The 19,400-nt window shown below is 58.2% G+C and overlaps 8 protein-coding genes across 8 annotated transcripts; 3 read left to right on the forward strand and 5 right to left on the reverse strand.

The window, feature by feature from the left end:
* Positions 1 to 243: 243 nt before the first annotated feature.
* K437DRAFT_253866 (uncharacterized protein) lies at positions 244 to 7,562 on the forward strand. Its single transcript, XM_013390059.1, has 6 exons — positions 244 to 330; positions 445 to 616; positions 703 to 4,500; positions 4,578 to 6,796; positions 6,864 to 7,185; positions 7,263 to 7,562. The coding sequence occupies exons 1-6, from the start codon at positions 323 to 325 to the stop codon at positions 7,275 to 7,277; spliced, it is 6,534 nt and encodes a 2,177-aa protein (XP_013245513.1). The 5' UTR covers positions 244 to 322; the 3' UTR covers positions 7,278 to 7,562.
* On the reverse strand, positions 7,558 to 8,806 carry K437DRAFT_220206 (thiamine diphosphate-binding protein; the record flags this gene model as incomplete). The annotated part of the gene is made up of 4 exons (XM_013390060.1): positions 7,558 to 7,667; positions 7,742 to 7,761; positions 7,870 to 8,638; positions 8,716 to 8,806. 4 exons carry the CDS (start codon positions 8,804 to 8,806, stop codon positions 7,558 to 7,560), a joined length of 990 nt encoding a protein of 329 aa, XP_013245514.1.
* An 802-nt stretch (positions 8,807 to 9,608) lies between these two features.
* K437DRAFT_220218 (putative NEDD8 precursor-ubiquitin-like protein) lies at positions 9,609 to 10,389 on the forward strand (the record flags this gene model as incomplete). The annotated part of the gene is made up of 4 exons (XM_013390061.1): positions 9,609 to 9,642; positions 9,998 to 10,112; positions 10,185 to 10,239; positions 10,357 to 10,389. The coding sequence occupies 4 exons, from the start codon at positions 9,609 to 9,611 to the stop codon at positions 10,387 to 10,389; spliced, it is 237 nt and encodes a 78-aa protein (XP_013245515.1).
* Positions 10,177 to 11,071, reverse strand: K437DRAFT_161423 (uncharacterized protein). The gene has a single exon (XM_013390062.1). It carries the CDS (start codon positions 10,923 to 10,925, stop codon positions 10,473 to 10,475), a length of 453 nt encoding a protein of 150 aa, XP_013245516.1. The 5' UTR covers positions 10,926 to 11,071; the 3' UTR covers positions 10,177 to 10,472.
* Positions 11,072 to 11,217: 146 nt separating this feature from the next.
* On the reverse strand, positions 11,218 to 12,610 carry K437DRAFT_220061 (uncharacterized protein; the record flags this gene model as incomplete). Its single annotated transcript, XM_013390063.1, has 3 exons — positions 11,218 to 11,388; positions 11,475 to 12,396; positions 12,474 to 12,610. 3 exons carry the CDS (start codon positions 12,608 to 12,610, stop codon positions 11,218 to 11,220), a joined length of 1,230 nt encoding a protein of 409 aa, XP_013245517.1.
* A 1,237-nt stretch (positions 12,611 to 13,847) lies between these two features.
* On the reverse strand, positions 13,848 to 15,509 carry K437DRAFT_253873 (class II peroxidase). The gene is made up of 4 exons (XM_013390064.1): positions 15,227 to 15,509; positions 15,045 to 15,138; positions 14,890 to 14,957; positions 13,848 to 14,821 (listed from the first exon to the last, which is right to left on the reverse strand). The coding sequence occupies exons 1-4, from the start codon at positions 15,249 to 15,251 to the stop codon at positions 14,043 to 14,045; spliced, it is 966 nt and encodes a 321-aa protein (XP_013245518.1). The 5' UTR covers positions 15,252 to 15,509; the 3' UTR covers positions 13,848 to 14,042.
* A 412-nt stretch (positions 15,510 to 15,921) lies between these two features.
* On the forward strand, positions 15,922 to 17,365 carry K437DRAFT_253874 (pyrophosphatase-domain-containing protein). Its single transcript, XM_013390065.1, has 3 exons — positions 15,922 to 16,170; positions 16,294 to 16,895; positions 16,990 to 17,365. The coding sequence occupies exons 1-3, from the start codon at positions 16,026 to 16,028 to the stop codon at positions 17,224 to 17,226; spliced, it is 984 nt and encodes a 327-aa protein (XP_013245519.1). The 5' UTR covers positions 15,922 to 16,025; the 3' UTR covers positions 17,227 to 17,365.
* A 19-nt stretch (positions 17,366 to 17,384) lies between these two features.
* K437DRAFT_231744 (uncharacterized protein) lies at positions 17,385 to 19,103 on the reverse strand. The gene is made up of 2 exons (XM_013390066.1): positions 18,902 to 19,103; positions 17,385 to 18,803 (listed from the first exon to the last, which is right to left on the reverse strand). The coding sequence occupies exons 1-2, from the start codon at positions 18,917 to 18,919 to the stop codon at positions 17,589 to 17,591; spliced, it is 1,233 nt and encodes a 410-aa protein (XP_013245520.1). The 5' UTR covers positions 18,920 to 19,103; the 3' UTR covers positions 17,385 to 17,588.
* Between the last annotated feature and the right edge of the window lie 297 nt (positions 19,104 to 19,400).

Below are 19,400 nucleotides of genomic sequence, written 5' to 3' on the forward strand. Positions count from 1 at the left end.
ACGGGACAGTGGTGGATCGAGGGATTTCCCTGATAATGAAAATTCCTGTGAATTTCTAATTCTCAAACGAGAACTCTAGCTGTGCTATGCAATGCCATGCTCAGTGCAAGGCACTGCACTACAGCAGTCTCGTCGCTGTCCTCTCTTTCACACAGCCGGAGTTGCCGACGAGTTCGTCTGAAGTGCTGCCTCCCAAGCCTGAACACATATGAAAGCTACCTCCATTGCCAATTGGTGACAGTGGTGTTCGTGGCGTATACAACGCCAACAGCCGCATCCAGACAGACAGCATTCAGGCGCCGTACCGCCAAGTCTGCCCATTATGGACAGGTGAGCGGAGGCTTGCGTTGGTTGTGCAGGCTAGACCTGCCCGCGGGAGCGGGGTCTCTTCTCTGGGCCAAAGCTAACCCTTTCACTCTCTCCTTCCCCTTTCCCTCCTCCTAGCCTCGACTTGTCCACTCACCAGCTCATCCTCAATGAGCTCGCCGTCACCTTGGCATCCCAGGCATCCCATGGCAAGCTTTCCACAGCGGACACCGCCGCCCTCTATGGCTCCTCTCGCGGCGCCTCGGGTTCTAGTCGCAAGGTCAGCGGTAGCGGCAACGGCAAGTACCTGGTGAGTTTGACTGGGAGAGCGCATTTATATGAATACTCGAGGTCAGACTTGCTCACGGCCCCTGCTTCCTTCCGGATTGCCTTAAGAACGTTACCGACATCCGGACGCAGATCGGCTTGGCCCAGTTCGCATCGTCGATCGCGCACTCAAAGCATGCCAGCGCCGAGGCGCACCTCGCGCCCGTCCTGCGCGAACTCACCGCGCTGCTGGCCGAGCTGTCCAACACCGAGCTCGAGGAATCAATGGACTGGCAGGAATGGTGTCTGCCAGATCAGCTGGCGTGTGCCCTCGTCGCGTCCATGCTGCGCGTCGCCAATGCCGCGCCGCAGCACCGCGATAGCTGCGTCGGCGCCATCCTCACGCTCGCCCAGCGCCTATCGGACGGCCTCAGCGCGACGGCGGGGGACGCGCACATCGTCGCTGTCCGCCTTGTGCCCCTATTCCACGGCTTTTACCGCGCCGTCGCCAGCTTCGGCTTTCAATGGGGCGCAACCGAGTTTGCTCGCCTTGCAACGGCGCTCGCGCCACTGACCAGCACGGCGCAGACGGTGCGCCGCCTCAATGATGCCCTGCTCATCCTCCCCGAGCAGGAGGCTGCGCTTCAGCAGGCCAACCGAGCCACGCGCCGCAAGCCCAAGGCGGCCACCGTTCGTCCTAACAACGACGATGAGGGCAATGACGATGGCAGGAGCGAGGGGTCCGTCGACACGTTCTTCTCTGGCGACGATGAGATCGAAGAGGACGAGCTGGACGCCGCCGCCAACCAGGGAGGCTTCGTCGACAGTTCCGACTCGGCTGCGTTCGACTTCCGTACGACGCTCCTCCTCCACTACCGCAAGGTCTTCCGCCCGCTCTCCGGCCACTTTGTCCTCTGTGCCGTTATCGAAGTCCTTGCGTCCGTCCTGTCACAGCTGCTCGCAGCGCACATCAAGACCAGCACCGCTGGTGCTTCGAAGTACTCAGTGCCTGCTTTCCGGCGCGACGCAGACGAAGCTGAGACGCTGCACCTGTCGCTCGAGCACGACGCCTCCGCCACACGCAAGGCTTGGAAGTCCCTGCTTGCGAACCCCGTCGCCGATATTCACGTGCGCAGGCACAATGACATGAACAACCCCCAGGCGCCCGAAACGAGCGAAGTCAACACGACAGGGAGCACCGCCTCGCGCATCGTCAATGCGCTGCCCATCATCATCAATGGTGGCAATGGCTCTGCGGCGTTTAGAGACGACAGTCTTTCCGATGCGCTCTCCGCCCTGCCGACAAGCCTGTCCAGTGCGCTGAGCCAGACCCTGCATATGGCCAGCCGTGCATATCACGATGTGCATCGCTTCGTCGACAATGAGGGCAGCAAGCAGCGCAGTGCTAACGGCGACCTGCACATGGACATCTACGCCCTTGAGATCCTCGCCGAGTCGCTCAAGCTCGGTGCGCTGTGCTCAGTCGCGCAGGCGCGTGCCGGCGCCAGCTCGGTTGGGCGCAATGTCAACTCGCACACGCTCGTGCGCGTGCGCACGCTGCTCAGCGAGCAGGCCAGCGTCTTTGAGCCCGTCCTGCAGGGCGCAGCGCTTCAGGCGACCGGCTTCCTCGTGCTCAACTTCCCCGCCATTGCACTGCCCATGACGACGCAGCTTCGACGCTTCGTCACCAGTCCGCTCGCCATGTTCGGCGTCGAGCCTGCGTCGACTGCACACACCATGTCGCCCATCCTCGCAAGCGCGGCCAAGGCATTGTGCGCCTGCGTCACCGCACATGGCAACGACGACCTCGTCGTCTCGACCATGTATACACTGCTCAACTACCTCGGAAAGGACATGAGCTTTGGCGGCTACGCAGCCGGCGGCGCCGCAGGCAGCGGCATCTCTGTGCGCAGCGGCGCCTCGCGCGCCGTCAGCGTGCGAGACCATGCCGTTATTGGCGGCGGAATGCACCACGCCGGCTCGCTGACGAGCTTCGCGACGCGCACCGAAGAGCAGAAGGTCGCCATTACTGCCAGCACTATCGCGACCGTCTCGCGCCTGGCAATCGAGGTCGGCCAGCCGGACGTGATTGCACTGACGACGAGCATGCTGCTGCAGCGTCTGCGCACGGCCGAAGCGCACGCCGAGGCCGCCTTGCTCGTGCACCTCGTCCCTCTCGCTGTCGCCGGATCCAAAGTGTCGTTTGTCGAGGTCGTCCGCGCGCTCATCAACGCACTGCGCAGCGCCATGTCCGGTGGCGCGGGTAGGCGCGCCAGCCAGGCGGCACAGCAAGCCCTGCTCCGTCTTGCGCAGCGCCTTGGCCAGCGCCAGGAGTGTGAGGAGGGCGATACGAGCAGCGTAGAGCAGCAGGAGGCAGCAGTAGCCGTCGATGTTGGTGATAACACCGACCTCAGCTCCGGTCGCAAGGAGATCTACCTAGTCGAGCTGCTGCAGCTGTTCGCCGAAAAGGGCCAGCAGCTGCAGACGGCCGCTTCGTCTGGTAAAGCGAGCAAAGAGGAGCTGGCGGAGCTCAACACGGACTTGGCCAACCTTTTGCCGACAATTTCTGCGCTGCTCGCGCACTCCGACATCAACCCGCAGCTGAAGCCGACCGTCGAGATGGTCTCGCTCTTCCGCAACATGTGGTTCCTCTCTATTCTCTTTGGTTATGCCATGCCACCGACAGAGCGCAGAGCGGCAACAAGTGCCAGAGCTCCCGGCTCTGCTGCCGCTGCGCACGAGGAGCTCGTCAGCAGCGCACTAGCGTCCATCTCGCTGAAGACGCCGACGCTCGTCCCTGAGACGGCGCACAACTACCTCGAAAGCGACCTCGAGTACAATTCCGTGCTGAAGCGCGACTTCTCCGCCGCATCCATCGAGACGCAACGTAGGACGCTTGCGGTGCTCATCCCCTCGCACACGTCCGAAATTCGCTCGTTCAAGTTTGCCGAGCTGACGTTCCTGCAGACAATATTCAACCTCGAGTGCATGCGCAGCAGTCTCGGTCGTCCATCGATGATCCTGTGGTACTTTGTCAACGACGGCTTGAACAGCAGCTCTCTCGTCGGCAGCATGGAAGCCATCGCCGACAAAGTCATGCAGCAGTTCATCGCGGATATAGAGCCGCAGCTGTACGAGCATGCACTCGACCCACGCGTTTCAGCTGAAGTTAGGAACCTCCTCCTCGGCAGTGTACATCGCGTCAGCAAGGTCCGCGTCGTCTCGCGCAAGTTTCTCGATCGCCTCATCGGCGCCTACCCTTCCTTGCTCTGCGATGGTGACCTCGTCATTCTCATGCTCGAGATGCTCACACTCGTCAGGCACGGCTGCGAGTCCGAGTACAGGGATGAATACTCACCTGTCTACCACTTCCACTCCGAGCGCGCCAACGTGGCCTTCGACATGTCCGACTCGTACCCCCAGCGCGAGGAGATCCTCCGCGACTTCCTTCAGCGCACCAGGACCTTCCTCGGCGCGCTTGTCGAGCGCGCACCTGTCGAGCTGCAGGGTATCCTTCAGAGGTACCTCAGCACGCTCGATGACACCTCCTTACCCGGCTACACTGAGCTTGGCAAGAGCGTAGCGCTCGAATACGCCAAGATGGTCGGTGTTGGGAACCGCCAGGAGACATTCCTACCGCCTCTTGGCGGCTGGACTGCCGACACGTCCAGCACGCTTGTCAACGACCTCGTCGCCAAAAGCAACTACATGGGTGAAGTCACCGGCATCCATCTTGCGCTCACCAATGGGCTCGTGGAGCTTCGTAAGGACCCCAAAAAGAGCTTCTCGACGGTTAATATCCAGCAGTGCAAACAACAGCTTGCAGATGTCTCGCGCGAGCTCTTGTCCAAGAAGCCAAACGTGTCATTCGCCGAAACCCGTCGACTCTTGTACCGCACCGCAGCTTTGGCCGTCGCGCTGCCCGAGGTGAGTGGCTCCTTTCTTGCTTAGTGACGTGATTGCGATCGAATGCTGATCGGTGAGCACCCTCCTTTGACGTGCAGATCGACTTTGACTTCCTGCACTACGTCGTCTCGATCCCCATTAGACTGTTCACACCCGCATCGATCTTGACTGCTAGCCATGTCTGGACGTGGATCATCGGGGAGCGGCCAACTGCGGAAACTAAAATTATGGTCGAGGTCACCATCGGCTGGCTCTCAACCATTCAGCTGCGCAAAGGCATCTTCTCGAAAAGTCTCAACAGTAAGCACCCGCTTCTGCAAAAGACCGAGATGAGCGCTTTCGATCGGCAAACCATCGTGGCCGAGCGCGAGGCGGCCACTAGGCTCTTCACGCCTCACCTCATCTTGCTGCGTATGATCTCGAGTCGCTACCAGGCTTTCCATTCGCGTGACCCTTCCATGGTCCTCACCATGGCCCGCTTACTCGATCATTCCGCCAGGAGCGTCGACCGCATGAGCACGCATCCTCTCGCGAGAGAGGTGCGCTTCACGCTTGTACACTTTGGTTTGCGCCTGCTTCAAGGGAGCAAGCTGGATGGCTTGGTCGAATTCCACTTGCGTCAAGGCTTGTACAAGATCGCTTTCGCTTGGTTTGCAGAGTGTCCCCAATGGTCGTTCGGCAGCAACCGGCTGCAGGTTCAGGCAGAGATGCGGCTCCTTTCAGACACTCTGAAACTGCTGGCGAGCGACAAGATGAGGGCCTCTCAAGTCATCACTAGCTTCCCTGCCGACATGGCTTATGTCCGCCTACCGGGCAGGCTCACCGTCGCCGAGTCGAGCCGCGCAGCCAGCGACCAGCGCTTGCTGCTCTCCTTGCTCGTTGAGAGTGAGCTCTCACGCTTCTCTGTCTGGAACAACCCGATGGCGGTTCCGGGCCGCGGCAGCGACTTTGTTGGCAATGCGACAAAAAGCATGACAGAGGCCACCTGGGCTAGCGTTGTTCGAGTAGCTTGGTCTGTCAATCCCCAAGTCGCTGTGCAGATGACGCAGCGCTTCAAGTCGGCCGCCGTGACTGCAGAAGCCGGACGCCTCGTCCGAGCGGACCCCGGCAAGGTCGTTCGCAGCCCCGATGCTCTGGGCTTGCTCACGGAAAGCCATCTCCAGCTCGCTTTGCGCGAGGGTACGGATCTCAGGTGGCTGCTGTACTGGGCCGCTGTCACCCCTGTTGAGGGCATCGAGCTGTTTTCGCCAAAGTATGGTAATAACCCGATGCTGCTTCAATACGCCATGCGTGCACTCGAGGAGTTGCCCGTTGAGTTGACCTTCTTCTACGTCCCGCAAGTCGTTCAAGCGCTCCGCTCTGACGAGTATGGCTACGTTGAGCAGTTCATATTTGAGACATCCAAGATCTCGCAACTTTTCTGCCACCAGATCATTTGGAACATGAAGGCCAACTCGTACAAGGACGACAATGCCGGGATCGAGGACCCGATGAAGCCGACCCTCGATCGCATGATCGAGAACATTGTCCATGCTTTGTCAGGCGAGTCCCAGAAGTTCTATAACCGCGAGTTCGGCTTCTTCGACGAGATCACGAGCATCTCGGGCAAGCTCAAGCCGTACATCAAGAAGAGCAAGCAAGAGAAGAAAGCCAAGATTGATGAAGAAATGGCTAAGATCAAGGTCGACCCGGGCGTGTACTTGCCCAGCAATTCGGATGGCGTGGTTGTCGACATTGACCGCAAGTCTGGTAGACCGCTGCAGTCGCATGCCAAAGCGCCGTTCATGGCGACCTTCAAAGTGCACAGGGACGTGCTCAAGCCCGGCGCTGCCCTTGCAGACGATGGCGAAATGCAAAAGGAAGGAGTCGACGTTTGGCAAGCCGCCCTCTTCAAGGTCGGTGATGACTGCAGACAAGATGCTCTCGCCTTGCAGGTCATTGCAATGTTCAAGAACATCTTCACAAACGTTGGCTTGGACCTTTACCTCAATCCGTACTGCGTGGTCGCGACGGGGCCTGGTTGCGGTATCATTGACGCCGTGCCCAATGCCACGTCGCGCGACGAGATGGGTCGTGCAAAGATCAACAACTTGCTGTCTTTCTTCATTGGAAAGTACGGCAACCCGGACGGCATCGCGTTCCAAAAGGCGCGCCTGAATTTCATCCAATCGATGGCTGCCTACTCGCTCGCGTGCTACATTTTGCAGATTAAGGACCGACACAATGGAAACATTATGATCGATGGCGACGGCCACATCGTCCACGTCGACTTTGGCTTCTTGTTTGACATTGGACCTGGTGGAATGAAGTTTGAACCGTGAGTTTTTGGGGCTTTTTTCTATTTTTCTTATACCAGGCCGACTGAGTCCATCATTTGCTTCTAGGAACTCGTTCAAGCTGTCGCACGAAATGGTGATGGTCATGGGCGGTGCCGCTTCGCAGGGGTTTAAGATGTTCTCCGAGCTGGTCGTCAAAGGCTTTCTCGCGATTCGTCCGTATGCGAAGGACATTATCTCCGTGTGCCACATGATGCTCGGCACGGATCTGCCATCATTCAAAGGCGAGCCGACGATCCATCGACTGCGCGATCGCTTCAAGCTGGAGATGACTGAGCGCCAGGCGGCCAAGTGGGCAGAGGGCCTCATTGCCGATGGCTTCGAGAACCCGCGCAGTACCTTCTACGACGGCTTCCAAAAGTTACAAAACGTGAGTGATAATTGTTTGCAGTCACTTGCTCCCTCGGAGGGATGCCCACTGACTTGATCCCATTTTGCGCATCACAGGGCATCCCATACTAATAAGAGTTCCACTTTCCCTACTCAATCCGTTTCTTGTGCCTTTGTCCCCTACTGAGAAATGCGATTCCTTTTCCTACCACCGAGCCAGTCTGTGCAGTCCAATTCGAGAGATTGCAGCGATGATGTTGGAGATGATGATACACGGAGGTGCGGGATTTCAAGTGAAGATCTGTATCACTAGCCCGTCGAATGCTTTCGTGCGGTACGTCAGTTGCCCAGCTCCGCAACCTGAGCCAAAGTACGCTTCTCCAAAGCAAGAGAAAGCCTTGCACGCCGATGTTTACGAACGGTACAGCGCGCGCTTGGCCACCTTGGCGACCAGCTCTGGGGTAGGGAAGCTGAGCGCTTCGAGGTTTTGCGCGTAAGGCGTCGGGACATCTGCGCCGGTTACTGTCAAGAGATAAAGAAAAGTCGTGGTCAGATCTTGAAGGTTTCGACTAGTGGCACACGACGTAGAAACTCACCTCGTTCGACGGGTGCGTCCCTGCGCGCGGTTTATGATAAGAGGGAACACGGGAGGAAAGCAACAGATGGTGAACAATGGGGCGAAAGTAGATTTAAAGTGGTGAGCGCCTCGCTTTGCAATACTCACAAGTAGTCGAATGCCTCGCTTTCCATGATCTGCGCGCAAATCTCGGAACCGACGCCAAACATGGGGAAGCCGGTCTCGACGGTGACGAGCCGGTTAGTCTTCTTGACGCTCTTGATGATGGTGGCGATGTCGAGCGGGCGGATGCTGCGCAAGTTGATGACCTCCGCTTCGATGCCCTCCTCCTTCTTGAGCATCTCGGCGGCGCTGAGCGAGTAGCCAACGCCGATGCTGTGCGCGACGAGCGTGATGTCTTTGCCCTGCCGCTCGACCTTTGCCTCGCCGATAGGGATAACAAATTCATCGGAGAGGATTTCGGCGTTGACGGGGAAGGTCTGGCCGTACATGATCTCATTCTCAAGCACGACGACTGGGTTGGGGTCGCGAATGGCGGCCTTGAGCAGGCCGCGCGCGTCCTCGGCGGACCAAGGGCTGACGACCTTGAGACCAGGGATCTGGCCATACCAGCTGGCGTAGTCCTGCGAGTGCTGCGCGCCGACGCCGGCCGCAGCGCCGTTGGGGCCGCGGAAGACAATCGGGCAGGGCACGTTGCCGCCGGACATGTAGTACGTCTTAGCGCCCGAGTTGATGATCTGATCGATGGCCTGCATCGCAAAGTTAAACGTCATGAACTCGCAGATCGGGCGCAGACCCGACAGCGCCGCGCCGACGGCCAGACCTGTGAAACCAGCCTCAGTGATGGGCGTGTCAATCACACGGCGCTCGCCAAACTTGTCTAGCAGGCCGCGCGTGACCTTGTATGCGCCGTTGTCTGTGGGTGGGGAGAGGAAAGTCATCAGCATTCAGGATTCAATAGGGAACGTGGGTCGACGGACACAATGGACGCACATCGCGCAACCTCCTCTCCCAGGAGGAAGACCTTATCGTCCCGCAGCATCTCCTCCTCCATAGCCGAGTTGAGCGCATCGCGGACGGTCATCTCCTTGGGTGCACCGCCGCTGGCAGACGAGGCGAAGCGTGCCTGGTTGCGGTAAGACGCTGGCAGGCTGAGCGCCGCAGCTGCAGCGGGCACATTCTCCTTGATGGCTGCCTTTGCTGCTGCTGATGAGGAGGAGAATGAGGACGGCAGCAGGACACCTGACGATGAAGCCAGCGTCGAGCTGGAGATGGCACGTCTCGAAGAGCCCGCTGCTGATGTGCCTCTGCTGCCGCTGGCGCTGGCGACGAAGGATCGCCGTGCGAGTGCGACGCGGACTGTCGATGCGAGGACCATGTTAGCGGAGGTAGATCGGGGCGCCTGGTGTGTCCGGGAATGAGGGCCTCGGGTGCGTGTATTGGCGACAACTTAAGAGCAAGAAGGAAGAATGAGGGTGATTGGTATAGGATGGATGGAGGTGATGGTGATGGGTTAGGTGTGGAGCTTTGTGGTGAGGCAAGGGGGCACTGCGCAAGTGTCCCCCGCTCGATCTTCTTTCGCTCGCTCGCTCGCTCGCCTGTCAGAAGAAACTTTTGGAAAAGTGTTGTTGGGGGAGTGACCAAGTAGGTTCTCTCGGCCGAGATGCTCCCTTTTCTTTCTTATTTGCCTCAGCGTAAAAAGAATGACATGCCTTCGATAGATATCCTGGTATGAAGCCAGCCACATCCGCCGTGCTCGTCATTATTTCATGCCAGTCCAGCTCGTCGACGGGGAGATTGCACGCCGAGCAGACACGCAGGCAAGCACGGAATCAAAGTCTTCGGCCCCCTCTGTACAAGCGGGCGCCTACACCTCGCACGCCAACATGTTGATCAAAGTCAAGACACTGACTGGCAAAGGTGAGGTGCACCGTGCGCGCATGCTCTGCCCTCTACCGCTCTGTGTAGCAAGCTGCGTAGGGCTCGTGTTGCAAAAGAGACGAGGAGAAATGGAAGGAGAGATAAGTTATTCAAGAGGGAATGGCTCTTCTCGATCACCCGCCCCGTTGCGGCGTTCCGCTTGGAGCGGACTAAAGCAATGGCGGGTACAAGCATAGACGTGATAACTGCTGACTGAGGTGCACAGTCATCGAGGGGCTGCTTCGCTGGTCAGGCGAAGCTATGCATCTCGCCGACGGTCATCCCTTGGCACACACCTGTCCATCTGCAAGCCCGCTTACTTACCCTTCAAACTTCCTTACCGTGCGAACACCAGAGATCGAGCTCGACATCGAGCCGACGGACAAGATCACGCGCATCAAGGAGAAGGTTGAGGAGAAGGAGGGCATCCCACCCGCGCAGCAGCGGCTCATCTTTGGCGGGAAACAGATGTGAGTGTCCTCCTCTGATTCGCAACTATTCACGCTGCCTAACGGACTAGAACCCCTCTGCTGCAATTATAGGCACGACGAGAAAACAGCAAAGGAGTTTGGCATAGAGGGCGGCTCGGTCTTACATGTTAGTCGTGCCTGCCTCGGGGCTGCCAGCTCACTTGCTCGATAGCGTAGAAGGCTGACCGCTTTTCTTTTCTCTCTTCCCCCACCATCTCTGCTTCCATACGTATGCGGTGACCAGTTGGTCCTGGCACTCCGAGGCGGCTCGCTATGATCCCTTTGCACTGGATTAGATATTGAATCACCCATTCTGCCATACTCATCCTTGAGAGTGCACGCAGGTATGCGCGCAAATCTTTAGCTGACATTCAGATGGTGGCCAGTGCGTGTTGCTCCACCATCAATCGCCTGAGCCCGGAATCTCACGTCCATCACGCGCATGAACGGACACACTTCGCAGCCTGATCGGAGCCGGGGGAAGACACAGACAAGACTCACGTATCTCAGATTGCCTGTGACCAGAGCGCTTGGAGGAATATGGCCTTCAATTTCAACTTTGAGAATGATCTCGAGATGGAGATAATAGCCAGCGTTATTACGAGTACAACGACAGACGCGCCGGGGTCTGCCGGGGTCCTCATTGCATCGCTGGGACCAGCCTTGGAGTCTGCAGAGCGCGACAGGCCGTGTTAGCCATGGGTCGAAAGTTCGCACGCGAGTTTTACATCGTGTTTGGATAAGATTGTTGCAAAGCAGTCTGAAGCATGCGCGGCACGACGAGCGCTGGTGCAGATAAGCAAGAACGACCATTCTGATGCTACAGGTCAATCATCCTTTCTGGCCCAAACATGTGCGCCTCTGCTTCCGCGAGAGACCCCACGCCGTCCATCTTCACATGGCTGGTGCTGAAGTCTTATAAAAGTGTCCGTCGCCCCTTTCCTCTCGTATCGTGCTCGCCTGTCAACGTTAAGGGCTTCACCTTCCACCTTGCAGCTCCTAGCTCTTTCCCTCTTTACCACCCCGCAGCGGGTGAAAGCAGCAGCCGTAGCAGCACACTACGACCCTTCTAGCTCCGTCTCGGCCGAGGCTGATCGCAGACCGATCAAGGAAGCAAGCGCGTGTGATTGCGTGGCAGCTCAAGCGCCTTCCTGTCAATGTCGCTGCTGTTGAGGTTGCTGCGACGGTTGTGGCCCTTGCCATCGCGCATCCCCAAGAGCATGAAGCTCTCGTAACTCGTTTCCTGGCCGCTCAGATCAACAGTGTACTTTTGAACCTGCACGGGTGGGCGAGTACAATGTAGATGCAAGTTAGCGAAACGAGACGACGCCATGAGAACGCAAAGACGTGAGCTGAACGCACCTTGCCAAAGCCCTTGATCGCCTTGCGCCAGTAGCACGCCGCGCTCGCAGGCGACACGTAGCGGTTCCTAAAGTAGTTCCACTGGTTCTCAGCGATCCTGTGCGCCTTGTCGTCATCCTTGAGCAGCGCATCCATCACATCGGGCAGGCGCTCCCATGTGCGGTCGAAGTACTCCTTGTCGCCATCGTGCACGAGAACGCCCTTGCCATTTCCGGTCGCCTTGGGCACGTAGACGATGTTCTGGTCGGGTGAGTTCCAGTCGGCGTTGTACAGGTGCGTCCAATGCTGGATCCAGCGCGGCGGGTGCGTAATAATAACCGTCTTGCAGTTCTGCAGGTAACGCAGACGGCCAGAGTATGTGTTCCCCTCGGCGAACCCTTGGAACTTCCACTTGCAGTGGTCCGCGATCGCCACCGCCGTCGTAGGGTTCGACCAGTCGACCCCCTTGATGTCGTTCCACGTATGCCCCCGGGCAACTTGGACCATGCTCTCACGATCGGCGGTGCCGACCTTCATGCTACCGCGCCAGAAGAGCTTGGGGACCTTTTCCTCCCACGGCGTGGCCTTCTCGATGGCTTCAATCTTCATGCGCACATCCAGATATGTGCCCACGTGCTCGGGCCACGAGAGGAAGCCATAGTCTGGCATCAGCCAGACATCATCTTGATCGTCCCTGCGGTCGAGGCTGAACTTGCCGCGCATGCCCCAGTCATCGAAGCCCATGCAGAACTCGATGTTCGGCAACGGCTCGCGCGAGGTGATGATGGACTGGTGCAGCAGCGCTAGCGCCGCTAGTGGCCGCGTGAAAGTACCGGTGGAAGGCGTGAATTTCTTCAGATAGAGTCGATTGTTGTAGATAGCCACTCGTGCATGTGTCCATTGCCCATCGTCGCAAGAGCTTTCGAGGTACTCCTTTGTGAACCTGCGGAGGCAGGGCATGAGTCAGAAGAGATATGTGGAGCGCAACCCACGAGGAGTCTGTCATCGGCGGCTACTCACGGATTCTTGGTGTAATACTTGACGCTGCGATCAATGTCCTTCCAGAGGTCCGGGAAGTACGCGTCGCATTGCTCCTCTGTGAACGTGAGGTCGTCCGGATTGAAAGGGTCATTGTACTCTGGCTTTTTGGGTAGCATGATCGTCTCCCCGCTCTTGACCGAGTAGCCCCATCCTTTTGCGATGCCCTGGAGCTTGACCGGCAATTGTGAAGTTGTGCTTGGCTTGGCAGAGATGTGCAGGATGAGCAAAAGGATAAGGGCCGCGGCGAGCGCTTTACGGAGCCGAGTTCGGAAGGTATACGCGAGCGTATCTTGTATCCGGCCAGAAAAGTGGAACAGCGTGGGCCAGGCCTGCGACAGCGGCTTCTCGGACGCTGATGCCGAGTGGGTGTGTTCGCGGGATTGCCCGCTAGACACCTCCAACTTGCCTTTCTGCTCGTGCTTGCTACGCTTCGCATCGTGCTGTGTCAGCGGCAGCTCGTACTCTTCCTCCGGCATGCGGTTGTACTGTGCAGACGACATCTTTGCTAATTTGATTTTCCAGTGCGTTGAATGACCGATCGATCGTCAGATCGAGCAGTTGCGGTCAAACTGTATGTGGGCGACCAGCGTCGAGTCCAGTCCAGTCCAGTCGAGGTCTCTTGATTCTGACCGGGCCAAACTTTTCTCCAGCGCCTATCGAATCGATGTTGATGTATGGCCTGCAGTCAGGGCACAACAGACGGGGCGATCATAAGACTGTCCAAGGTTTCTGCGATGAGTGAAGCGGCGGAAGTAGCACGGGACAGTCTGGCCCTGGTGTCCACAGAAGGAATCCGATGGATGTGGGAAAGCGTGGGACTGCGGTAGGCCATGACCAAGCTGGACTGCGCCTTATCAGAGTCGCGGCCCCCGTCGTACGACTGATGACGGCGAGAGTGCGGACGGGAGGGCGAAAGCAGCACTATCCATATCAACGTCGAGCATGAGAGGATGAACCAGGCGTAAAGAGCAAGCCAGGGAGGAATCGAAGATGCACTCAGTGATTGGAAACGCGAGGGAGGCGGTGGGGGAGCGCAGCCAGTTGGACCACGCCAGGTGAGAGGGCGCAATGCCCTAACTCTAAACACGAAAAACTATGTTTCACTGCAGTTCTACTAAGAATTCGATTCAATAAGAAAGAAACCCAGCAAAAGGCACTGTGCAGACTGTGACGAAGTTTAAGGCCAAGAGGCTGAGCAGCTTTAACCTCGCCTCGGTTGAGTCTGACTTCCGACGCCAAGCTTGCCTTTCAGCCACGAGTGCGGTCGCGTGAACGCCAGCAAATCCGCCTCTACTGGCAGACCAGAGTATCCTTTTGGCAACGAGGTACGAGCCCCGCTGAGTTTGCAAATCCGCGGTTCTCTAGGGTTGCGATTGAAGTGGTTGCGGTTTAAGTACATATCTAGTTATCAGAAAGATTCAATTAACACAGGCTTCCTTCTCGTTCCTTCCGGTCGATTGAGCCAAACGAGGTGGTGTATAGGTTGCTGAGTAGACAAGAACACGCAAAGGTGGCATTTTCTGCGAGGGTCCTGTATTCCTTGCGCGATTAGAGTCTGGCCCGCGATATCTGCACACCATCCTTGCCGGAATCCGACGCGCCGGGGCGCATGCTCTTCTGCGGCGCGCTCTTGTACTCGGCCATGCCGCCGCTGTTGTTGAGATGGTCGAACGTGGCGATACCCTGCTCATTGCGGTAGACGCCGAGCTCGATCAGCTTAGCAAAGGCCTTGGTGAAGTGGTCGAAGAACAGATCTTTGTCCGTTGCGTACTTCTCCACCCATGGTCGGAAGCTCGGGTCCTGGATCAGCGCCATATCCGTCGGCAGCATCATCAGCTCCTCCCCATCATCCCCTACACCAGGCGCCTTGGCGGCCCACTGGAACGGCATTCCCTGGCGTCCCTTCCAATTTTTGGGCTGCCACTTGAGCTTGAGCAGCAGCTTGTAGTACTGGTTCGAGAAGCGCGTCGGGTTCGGTACCCACGGTCCCTCGAAGCCGGAGCGGTCGCTGTGGCATCGCCCGAGCGAGTGCGCGCCGGACAGCGCGACGATCTCCTGGTCATTCATGTTCATTTTGTAAAACACCCATCGCAGGTGGTCAGAGCCTTGCGCTGCGTCTGGCAGCCTGCCGCGCGGCGGAAGTAGCGAGTCATTCGCAAAGTCAGAGCGGCCCGGCTTCCAGGGGATCTTGGGCCCTCCCATCTGCTCGATTGCCACCACGCCAGCCAGTGTCCACAGATCAGAGTAAGTAATCCAGCTGTGCTTTTCCTTGATCGCTTCGAGAAAGACGCGCGCGTGCTGAAGGCCGGCGTTCGCAGGGTCCCCACCTGATAAGCATACGAAATGCAAATTGTCAGTCGTAGCACGGGTCTTGCTCGATGGGACATTGGCCCACCTTCTTCCTCGTAGCGCATACCAGCTCCATTGGAGCCACCGGTGTCTGTCTCCTTGTCATAAGTACCGCTGTGATAAGGGCGGAAGCATGTGTACGCAAAAGGGTCAGCCATGCTGGTGAAACACTGAAAATGTGCCGGGAAGTTGGCGACTTACGAGGCATGCCATGCCAAACGGACGAGGACGGGGCCTATGCTACCATCATCGTACTCGGGCTTCCGCAGGATCTTCGTGATATCGTTGCGAACAGCTGTGGCGCCAAGAGCGGGGGAACAAGTAACCCGTTCGGTTAACTAGCCCGCTTTCTGGTGTCAATGTCCTCGCGAATGCAAGCGTACCTTCAAAGTCCCGCGAGTTCTGCATGTTTGCGTTGCGAAATGGCTTGTAACCCTTGTGAATGCCAGTGCAGTTCAAGGGCCAAACACCTTGCAAAGTCAGGTGGCGATGATAGAAGATCGGCGAGAAGACAATCAACGAAAGGGCAAGCACATTTGTAAAACTCTAGCCAGCGTGCTACGAGGAACGGTTTATAAACCATGTCTGGGGAAGGTGTTGTTTCACATCTCTCCCCTTCTCAGTCATCCATCGATACGTTGTCTCTGCGAATCCAAATTGTCTAATCTCCTTCGCGCTACCGCTCCTTTTTCGCTGGGGCTGGGCGCGGTGACGGGAAACAAAAACCGGCAGCCTTGCCTACCGAGAGGAAACGGTCATCTCCCACATTCGGCCGACGTGAAAGCCGGAATCACCGAGAGCCTCCGCTTGCATGGATTTACAAATATGGTCCCTGCGAGTTGTGGATTACATGCCAAGAGATGTTGCGTGCTGTGTGGTCCGTGCAACCTAGGCCTCCGCCCGGTTCCACTCCCCCCCCCCACTGACACTCTCGCGGGCTTGTTCGCCCTGTCTCATATCCGAGAGCCAGCCAGCCAGGCAGCAGTGTAGCGGCGCTCTCTCGATTGGGAACCAGATCACGCCTACAGAAGAAAGTAGAAGAGAGCTTCGTGATCCATATACATACATACGCATACACCGTTACTTGGGTTCTTCTCGAAACTCCATGCTTGTTACGCAACCTAACGCTGCTCTTTTGCTACAATCACGCTTCAAAAAAGTGAGCAGCGCACAGAGCATCGCATGACCGGCTCATTCATCGCCGTTGCTGCCAGAAGACTCTCCCAATCCGCTAGACACCTCTCGACCTCCTCGGCAGCATTGCTATCGCCCACCATGGCCAACCTAGAGTTCAAGACCCGCACCATTGGTGCCCCTAACACATTGGGTGCGTACAGTATGAGACAGGGCATGCGCGCGTGTCGCACACATTCTTGGGGAAACCCTTTTCGTGCGACAGGTAAGAGAGTGTGCTGACTCGATCGTGTCTGCTGACCTCCTTGACCGCCAGACTTCCGCGTCTGGCTCGAGAGCACGCGCACTGGGCAGGCCGTGTCGGCGTTCCACGATGTGCCCCTCTTTGCCGATGAGGCCAAGACGATCATCAACATGATCGTCGAGATCCCCCGCTGGAGCAACGCCAAGCTCGAAGTGTCCAAGGAGGAGCCACTGAACCCGATCAAGCAGGACACCAAGAAGGGCAAGCTGCGCTTTGTCCGCAACTGCTTCCCGCACAAGGGCTACATCTGGAACTACGGCATGGTCCCCAGCACGTGGGAGGACCCGAATGCCACGCACCCGGACACCAAGGCCAAGGGCGACAACGACCCTCTGGACATTTGCGAGATCGGCGAGCAGGTCGGCTACACCGGCCAGCTGAAGCAGGTCAAGGTCCTCGGTGTCATGGCCCTCCTCGACGAGGGTGAGACTGACTGGAAGATCATCGCCATCGACATCAACGATCCGCTCGCTCCCAAGCTCAACGATATCGAGGACGTGGAGAGGCACCTCCCCGGCCTCATCCGTGCCACCAATGAGTGGTTCCGCATCTACAAAATCCCCGACGGAAAGCCAGAGAACCAGTTTGCTTTCAGCGGCGAGGCCAAGAACAAGGTGCGCTGTATCACTCCGCTCATGGGCACCGCCGCTTGAGGGTCGCGAAGCTGACGAATCTGCTTGCTCCTCTCTCCTGACTGGGATGCAACAGCGCTACGCCATGGAGGTTGTCCACGAGTGCCACGAGGCGTGGAAGAGGCTCATGAGCGGCCAGACCGACGCTGGCGGAATCTCCATCGCCAACACCGCCGTGCAAGGCAGCAAGGGCTACGTTAGCCCTAACGACTCACTCGTCCAGAGTATCCCGCACAACGCCCCGCAGCCTGCAGCTCCGATCGACCCGAGCATCGACAAATGGTTCTTCATCTCCTCCTCGGCTACCATCTAAGTGTATGCCCACGCGGAGCCGGTAGGTGAAAGGGTTGTCTAGAGTTGGGGAAAATCGCATCGTGCATGCGCGCGTAAAATTTGTACTTCCACCGAATCAAACACGACAGACAGAAACCAATGCGCTTCTGGCACATCTGATTCGAAAGCGAGAGCGGCCAGTGTGATAAAGATAAGAATTGTCCATGGTGTCGTCATTCTTACATGTAGCAGTGGGCGATTGCCTGACCTCAACGGGATGGGTAGCTAGACGTAACCTACAGCGCTACGGGTCCGGGTGACCCCCTGCCTTTTTCGGATCTCCACTCTCAAGCGGCTCGGTATGCGTGTGGCGACGGCGGGCGCGGGAACGAGTAACAGCGTCTATTTGATGTTTCCCAGTCTCTGTGTGCTCGAGAAGACCTTGGTGTCGAGGTTGGTTGTCTTGTCTTGCAGGCGGCGCAGGCGCTCGTTCTGCGCGTCGATCTCGCCGCCCATGGCGCGGCCGAGCTGGTTCAGACGTCCGCTCAGGCGGGAGATCTCATCGAGGTTCTCGTCCAGCTCGTCCTCCAGCTCGTCATCGCTGGCAGTCGCCTCAAACTGGTAGCGCGAGCGCTGCGCCAACTTGGTCGCCTTGGCGTCCTGCAACGGTCCGTCCTTGTCCTTCGACCCGAAGCGCCCGCCGGCGAAGCGGTCGAAGCGCCCTCCACCACCAGCTCCGCTGCCCGGCGCGCCGAGCGACTGGTCAACGCGGTTGCGCGCAGCGAGCGTCTCGGCGCGCAGCGCCTCGCGTTCCTCGCGCTCATCGACGTGGCGGTTGATGATGCGCGCTTCTTCGGCTGCACGCTTGGCCTTCTTATCGAACTGGATGTTCGGGCGGAATATGGACCGGTTCAGCGCGACAATCTCCTTTGCATTGTCGTCTGCGCGACCCGCATACGCTTTCGATAGGTCGAGGTTGCGTTCCGTGTCGGCCAGCTTCTCGCTCTGGTCACCGAGGCGCATCATGCTGTTCGTGGCCGTCTCCTCCGCCTCCCTGGCCATCCGGAGCGCATTGCGCGTAGCGCTCAGCGACTCCTGCTTCGTGAAGCGCATCTGCTGCTTGACGGCCTCCACCTCCTCATCCGACTCGGTGCGCTCCTCTTGCTGCTGCTGGTCCTGCTGCTCGCCAGATGGGCCGTATTCGTCGTAGGCGGATCCGCCGCCGCCGTACCCTCCTTGGCGAGATCCAGCGCCATACTCGTTTTCGATCTGCGCTTGTGTAGTGTGCCCGCCGTGGCTTCCCTGGCTGTATCCACCCCTGCCCTGTGCCCCGTACCCTGTTCCATATCCACTGCCACCGTCACCGCCTGCAGGCGTGCCATAACCATTGGGAGCACCGGAATCGCGCTGGTTTGCTCCCCCATATCCTCCGCCGTATTGATTGTTCTGAGCTCCGTATGGCTGGTTGTACTGGTGCCATCCGCCTGCAGCCCCTGGCTGCTGCGCCCCAGGCGGCGGGAGGTTGCGGCTACCCGGATTCGGAGGCGGGTTGTAGCGCGCCTGGTAGCCGGTCCCGCTACCTTGCGCCGGACCCGCCCCTGACTCTGAATTCTTGTTCTACAACGGGTTTCCGGTCGACGTTTGAGCAAAGGCAAAGTGTGGGTGATCAGAAGCGCCATTCAGCACAGCCCTGTCGGCCGGGCTCATTTGCTCACCTTTTTGAAGAGGCCCATCTCTAGCGATCGCCGACACTGCAGGTGCTCCTAAGGAGTATCCGGGCTCGGGTTCTTCCACTGTGTGGCAGACTTATCGCAGGACGGTAGGCCCGAGAAGCATGTGCTACCGCGGATCTCTGCAAAGACTGCCACGAGGGAGTGTACCATAAATGCATGTAGATGCCTTGAAACGATCGCAGACGATGTGAGGGGCTGCTTATGGAGAGGTGCCAGTCACCGCGATTGGGGAGTGGTGCACTACAGCATTAGACTAATCGAAGGTTGACTGCTCTCGTGTCGAGCGTGGCGCTCGCGCTCTTCCCCCCGGAACTCGGGACATATTATAAATCCGCTCACTTGGGACAAACCCTAGAGGAAAGAGTAGGGTTCATACCCATTATGTAAACCCAGCCACACTCGGCCGGGAGCGGGTCCAGTCAGCAACTAGCGCCTCCGAGCCCCGCAGGCTGTGGCCCGCCTGTGCCTAACAACAAATAAA

Source organism: Tilletiaria anomala (assembly GCF_000711695.1).
Source record: "Tilletiaria anomala UBC 951 chromosome Unknown K437scaffold_7, whole genome shotgun sequence".
Lineage (NCBI taxonomy): Eukaryota > Fungi > Basidiomycota > Exobasidiomycetes > Georgefischeriales > Tilletiariaceae > Tilletiaria > Tilletiaria anomala.

Excerpts from the sequence above, each read along its gene's own strand:
- K437DRAFT_253866 (XM_013390059.1), top strand. Across the intron at positions 617-702 it reads GCGGCAACGGCAAGTACCTG|AACGTTACCGACATCCGGAC; the intron begins GTGAGTTTGACT and ends GATTGCCTTAAG. Across the intron at positions 4,501-4,577 it reads TGGCCGTCGCGCTGCCCGAG|ATCGACTTTGACTTCCTGCA; the intron begins GTGAGTGGCTCC and ends TTTGACGTGCAG.
- K437DRAFT_161423 (XM_013390062.1), bottom strand. The coding sequence starts at position 10,925 with ATGGTCGTTCTTGCTTATCTGCACCAGCGCTCGTCGTGCCGCGCATGC.
- K437DRAFT_253873 (XM_013390064.1), bottom strand. The coding sequence starts at position 15,251 with ATGCAGAACTCGCGGGACTTTGAAG. Across the intron at positions 14,958-15,044 it reads CGTTTGGCATGGCATGCCTC|CGGTACTTATGACAAGGAGA; the intron begins GTAAGTCGCCAA and ends CCCTTATCACAG. Across the intron at positions 14,822-14,889 it reads TATGCGCTACGAGGAAGAAG|GTGGGGACCCTGCGAACGCC; the intron begins GTGGGCCAATGT and ends TATGCTTATCAG.
- K437DRAFT_253874 (XM_013390065.1), top strand. The coding sequence starts at position 16,026 with ATGACCGGCTCATTCATCGCCGTTGCTGCCAGAAGACTCTCCCAATCC. Across the intron at positions 16,171-16,293 it reads TGGTGCCCCTAACACATTGG|ACTTCCGCGTCTGGCTCGAG; the intron begins GTGCGTACAGTA and ends CTTGACCGCCAG. Across the intron at positions 16,896-16,989 it reads GCGGCGAGGCCAAGAACAAG|CGCTACGCCATGGAGGTTGT; the intron begins GTGCGCTGTATC and ends GGGATGCAACAG.